Source organism: Nicotiana attenuata, chromosome 6 (assembly GCF_001879085.1).
Source record: "Nicotiana attenuata strain UT chromosome 6, NIATTr2, whole genome shotgun sequence".
Lineage (NCBI taxonomy): Eukaryota > Viridiplantae > Streptophyta > Magnoliopsida > Solanales > Solanaceae > Nicotiana > Nicotiana attenuata.
The window spans coordinates 85852111-85855452 of NC_031994.1; the positions used below are offsets into that span (position 1 = coordinate 85852111).

Here is a 3342-nt window from a genome sequence, read left to right on the forward strand (position 1 = left end):
CCCCCCCTTCCAGTTTATCTCCCTGAACTTTAACATTGAAATAGGAGTAAACTTCTAAAAGGTGCATGTTATTCGAGGAAGTTGGCAACATCCGCCATCTCTCATTCGTATTCCATCTGATTGGAATTATTTGGCCCGTTTTGTGAACATGCTTCTTTTTTTCTTTCCCTTTATCTGCATTTTGGTCTTATATTAAATGCTTAGTTATCCAACAAACTATTCTAACTAGTAAATTCAACCTCATGCTAGTCAAGTGTGGCCATCCAGGGTGGCAGCAGTGATAGATTACCCAAACTTGTTCATTTCAAATAAATACATCTTCAAATGTAAAAATGCCTTTTTTTTTCTGCTTGTTTTCTCTGATTGATTTTAGGTATTTATAAGCAATTACCCAAAGAGAAAAATAGGTAACTATCCCATTCCCATTAAGTGCGACACCTACAGGAAATGACTTTTAGCTGTAGTCGCAACTTCTTCAAGCCTTTATTCTACACACTGTTGTCTGAAGTTTAAGTGCTTCCTTGTTACTTTACCAAAAGAGAGAAAATTAAGTAGAATACATGCTTATTCTTGTTTTTCATTCTCTGTGTCTTTTAGTAATAGTATGTCCCTTCATCATTTTATGCCATTTTCATTAGGGTGTATGGGTCCTGAGTGTGATAGTTCGGTTATGCTACTTACCTATATGTGCTGACATTTTTTAGCAAAACGGATACCCAAAATCCTCATTTATGTTTGACAGACAATTACATTTGATAGTTAATAATTCTCTGGAGAGTGATGTGTTTGACACACTCATGTAGGATGGAAAGCTCGCTGTGCTGAATACTTCCCGTTCTCAACATATTTTGAAGGCATTTGTAGCTCAGTTGCTACACATCAGACACAGAAAACCCCTGAAAATGGAGTCGTCATCTTGAATTCTGGTGAAAATTGTGCTTTGCCTTCGCCAAATGGGAGATTAGATAAGCTGGACAAACTGAAGGATCTACACATCTAATTGTATTTCATGCTGAAGTAAGTTGTCCACAAGAGTACTGGAGAAGCTAACTGGAACCGCATGTTTAACCTCTGAGCGTCTACACACCAATGCGAAGGTTCCAGTTGAATATATAAGGTCCTACCAGGGCTGTGGGACGTCAGATGATTTTTTGCTTTGGATGGACTTCCTTTTGCAGCAGTTCTCCACCCCTGGCTTCAATTTTGTTGGCTTATGTGTATATTTGATCGGATATTGTTACGATGGTATAACATTATCTGGTTGCTCGTGGTCTGGTCAGATACCAGAAAAAGAGTTTCTTTGGCATAGTGCAATGCGATTTCAACAACTTATAGATTGAAGTGAGCTCTCCGGAGCTATTTCAAGTTTGATCTTGTATACCACTAGCAAAGACGTCTGCAAAGGCGTGTGTATTTTTCCATTTTGTCGAGCATTATTTCATGTATAAACGTTCTATGTGAATTTTTTCGCGTTATTACTCAGAGAAGATGACAAATTGATAGAGTTGCTGGGATGATGTTCCGTGATTTATTGGACAAGTCGAAGGTCATATGTCTGTCTATGCGAAGCTTTAACTAGACCTAAGTTGTTCTCCCTTTCTTGTTTTTTTTTTTTTTTTTTTTAAGCCTGTTTTATGCGGTGTTTAGGTGGCTTGACCAGAAGCGCTCCTTTTATTATTATTTTTTTGGTAATAAGGGAAGATATTTATATTTTATATATAAGAGAAATAAGAAAGATTATTACAAACTGGGATTTTCTAGCTCCTAGAGTTCTCGAACATTCCTTATTGAAAGCATGTAAAGCATAGGGTGGGGGAGCTATAAATGGTTGTTCAAGCCAAACGTTGCCGGAGTATCTGCCACATTGTTTGGGATGCAATCAAGAATGATGTATGAGTAAAGATCATTTCCATTTTCTAACATATAGAACACATTGCCTGAGGATTAGTTTCTTATTACGGAATTAAATTTTGTGCCTTAGCTATCTGTAGCCTTGCAAAGTGCATGAACACGACCACTTGAATCTGATGAGCAGTGCGCGGAGGGTCCTGGAAAATGGAACGATAAGAACAGAGCAACTTCCAAATCTGGGCAAATTCAAAATTTAAACTTAGTAGATTCAAGTTTCAAGTTTTTTGAAAATATGGGTTCAGTAATTAATATGGTGGATTTAATTGGTCTCATACTTGACATTCTAAATCCGCCACGTTCTCTACTTTATAATGAGTGGAGAAGTTGTAAACCTATTTGATTTCTACTATCAATTATAACCAGCACAACGGTAGAAGACAAGCAGAGATCTCAAGAATATCAATCTTTTCGTACGTACTATATATGCATGTCTCGCAACACAACAAATCCATGCAAGTTTAAGTACTAGACGCTTCGTGAATCATCTGTAAAACTATAATTAACGTTATGTCGTCATTATGTACGTGGATTTCAGTGAAAACGAAAGGAGATTTTACTATTTTCTATGGACGTACTGTGAAACCTATAGAAGTTACGTGAATGGACTCAGTTCTACCTCAACTTTTGTTTGTCACAATTTTAAAGTGATTTCTCTTCCTATAACCACAAGCTTCTTTTGACATATTGCTAACAGCTAAAGGCTAAAGCAAACCCCATGAGAAAACCTCCATTATTTCAATAGCTACTTATTTGAACGCATGCCCCACCGCCCACGTACACACTCAATAAGGCATGCAATGCAAGGGTACCTCCTCACGTGCTATGAGGGCCTAATAACTTGACTTCCCAACATTATCTTAGCCACACATTTCATATACTCCTTTCGTTCGCAATTTATGTATTACTGTTTGATGAGGTATGGAGTTTATAAAAATAAATTAAGAATGATTTCTGAAATTTATGGTTTGCGATAAGCCTTAAATATTTGTGTGGCAATAAATTATTTTATTAAAAATAAAAAGTATAAAAATTAAATTATTTTTAAATACAAAAATATTACTATTCGTTTTGGAAAAACTAAAAAGGAAACTGTGCTACATAAGATTGGGACCGAGGAAGTAATAAATTAATTGATGGTCTGAACTGAAATCGAAAGAAGAGGTTAACTTCCCACAGTGTGATATATTATTCTATATGTAGCAAATTACGCAGCGTTGGTGAACTAATATCTGGGTTGAATCCAATTTGGATGAATGGAGAAGAAGATGAGATAAGAAGAAACAGATAGAGAGGGCGATAGAAACTAAGAGAGAAAGTAGTGATTCTTATTATCTGAATGAATTACATAGAGGTGTATATCTATATACATATAGGTAGCTTACTAATTAACCATTAACAACTAATTATAAGCTATTAACTAACTAACTAACA

General features: G+C 35.8%; 1 protein-coding gene across 1 annotated transcript in view; it reads left to right on the forward strand.

Moving 5' to 3' along the window:
* Positions 1-1595, forward strand: part of LOC109227373 (N-alpha-acetyltransferase 16, NatA auxiliary subunit-like) — a 17383-nt gene extending 15788 nt beyond the window's left edge. The window contains exon 26 of the mRNA XM_019392511.1: positions 804-1595. Within this exon, the coding sequence (XP_019248056.1) occupies positions 804-1000 (197 nt within the window). The 3' untranslated portion in view covers positions 1001-1595. The remainder of the gene's footprint in view (positions 1-803) is intronic.